The sequence below is a fragment of the Dioscorea cayenensis genome, unplaced genomic scaffold (genome assembly GCF_009730915.1).
Source record: "Dioscorea cayenensis subsp. rotundata cultivar TDr96_F1 unplaced genomic scaffold, TDr96_F1_v2_PseudoChromosome.rev07_lg8_w22 25.fasta BLBR01001508.1, whole genome shotgun sequence".
In the NCBI taxonomy this organism is placed as follows: Eukaryota; Viridiplantae; Streptophyta; class Magnoliopsida; order Dioscoreales; family Dioscoreaceae; genus Dioscorea; species Dioscorea cayenensis.
The window spans coordinates 63,214-65,362 of record NW_024087899.1 but is presented as its reverse complement, the minus strand read 5'-3'; the positions used below and the strand labels follow the sequence as shown (position 1 = coordinate 65,362).

Here is a 2,149-nt window from a genome sequence, read left to right as displayed (position 1 = left end):
ATGGAATATGGATTCAGTGGGGTGTTATCAGACATGCGGCACCGTAATCTTCATCATTCTGATGTGGTGCTTGATGACACCAACTACATTGCCTGGCGACTCACTATCAAGTGGATTCTTGATGGCATTCGCGTTCTTGGTCACGTTGACGGTACCTGTATTGCTCCTACTGCCCCTTCTCTCACGGACACCATTGCCTCCACAGAGGCCTCTACTCTTCTCACAGCCTTTGAGCAACAGTTTGAAAAATGGGCTGCTGCTGATTCCACAGCCAAGATGATGATCTGTCAGACAGTTACTCTTGATATTCGTACTCAGATTGTAGATCTTCCCACCGCTCGTGAGATGTGGGACTATCTTGAGCGCCGATACTGTGGTTCCAGTCAGGCACAACTCTACACCTTATACCAGTCTCTCACTAGTCTTCAGCAGGGTGAGGATACAGTCGACCAGTTCTACACCCGGTATTGCGCCCTATGGCGTCAGATTAATGCTCTGACTCCTCCCTATTGTGCTGTTCATGCTGTCCAGATTCTTACATGTTCTGATTCCTGTTCTCGTCATCGTAGCCATGATGAGTCACGGCGTATGTATGAGTTCATTATGCGTCTTCGCCCCGAGTTTGAGCAAACTCGGGCTCAGTTACTTCATGTCCCCTCTGCATATTCTTTGGATGAGGCATTTGCATTTGTTCGTGCTGAGGAAACCCGCCTCCGGGCTTCCTTCCCAGGGGGAGGTAGTGCTCTTGCAGTCTCCCGCCTTCCTTCCATCTCATCGACCTCCTCCTCCTCTACTAGACCCCTGGCTCCTCCTGTATCATCTCGGCCTTCCTCACGGCCGAAAGTCGCATCGCTGATTTGTCACTCTCATAGCGTTTATTTGGTCATCTCGAGCGTGATTGCCGGAAGAAGCAGCGTGGACTTCCGCGTACTACTTCCTATGGTACTTCTTCACCACCTCTTCTCCCACCCGCCTCACTCCCTCCAGCAGGGCACATTCCCGCTTCAGTTTCCCTGCTCCATCGCCTCCCTCGCTCCACCATCTTCTACACTGCTCTGCTCATCGATCAGCCTATTGGCGATGTTTACGTCGGGTTCTAGCAGTCCCATTTAGCAGACACCACTAGCCATGCACGGTCGGCTCAGGTTCCTCCTTCTACTCCAGGTAGTTCCTGTCCTCTTTGGCTTCTTGATTCTGGTGCTTCCCTTCACATGACACCTGATGCCACTCATCTTCATCATTCTCGTCCACCCTTACATATCACACATGTTCGCACTGCTGATGGCACCTTTCTTCCTATTTCATCTACTGGTCACTTTTCTTCTGATGCCTTCTTTGTTCCTTCTGTCTCCCATGTTCCTCGTTTATCCATGAACCTTATGTCTGTTAGTCAGCTTACTGATTATGACAGTCAGATTATTTTTGATCGTACATCATGTCGTGTGCAGGATCACAGTGGGACGGTAATTGGAGCTGGCCGCCGCCTTAATGGAGTCTATGTGTTGGATACCCTTCACTTGTCATCTTCAGCTAGGCTACTTCATCAGTGTCATGCTACAGTTTTATCTCATTATATGTGGCATCATCGTCTTGGTCATTTGTGTTCTTCTCGTATGTCTACTCTTGTTCGTCTTGGAGTCTTAGGAGCTGTCTCTCCTTCCTCTGATGTTGTCTGTATTGGCTGTAAGCTTGGTAAACAACTACAACGCCCTTATCCTTTGAGTGTATCTCAGACTACTGCTCCTTTTGAACTTATTCATTCTGATGTTTGGGGTCCCGCTCCCTTTGTTTCTAAATGAGGTAACCGTTATTATGTTATTTTTATTGATGACTACAATCGCTTTACTTGGATCTATTTTATGCATCATTGTAGTCAATTATTGTCTATATATCGATCTTTTATAGCCATGGTTCACACCCAATTCGATGCCTCAGTTAAGGTCTTTCGATCTGACTCTGGTGGCGAATACACTTCTCAGGCTTTTCGTGCCTTTTTGTCTTCTAAGGGTACATTGCCTCAGTTATCTTGCCCTGGGGATCATCCTCAGAATGGGGTAGCTGAACGCTAGCATCGTCATATCTTAGAGACAGCTCGTGCTCTTCTTCTTGGTGCTTTTCTTCCTCCTCATTTTTGGGTTGATGCTATTAG

The 2,149-nt window shown here is 47.6% G+C and overlaps 1 protein-coding gene across 1 annotated transcript; it reads left to right on the top strand.

Annotated features, from left to right (window-relative positions):
* Positions 1-1,113: 1,113 nt before the first annotated feature.
* LOC120256561 lies at positions 1,114-1,799 on the top strand. The gene is made up of 2 exons (XM_039264225.1): positions 1,114-1,164; positions 1,449-1,799. Exons 1-2 carry the CDS (start codon positions 1,129-1,131, stop codon positions 1,797-1,799), a joined length of 387 nt encoding a protein of 128 aa, XP_039120159.1. The 5' UTR covers positions 1,114-1,128.
* Positions 1,800-2,149: the final 350 nt, after the last annotated feature.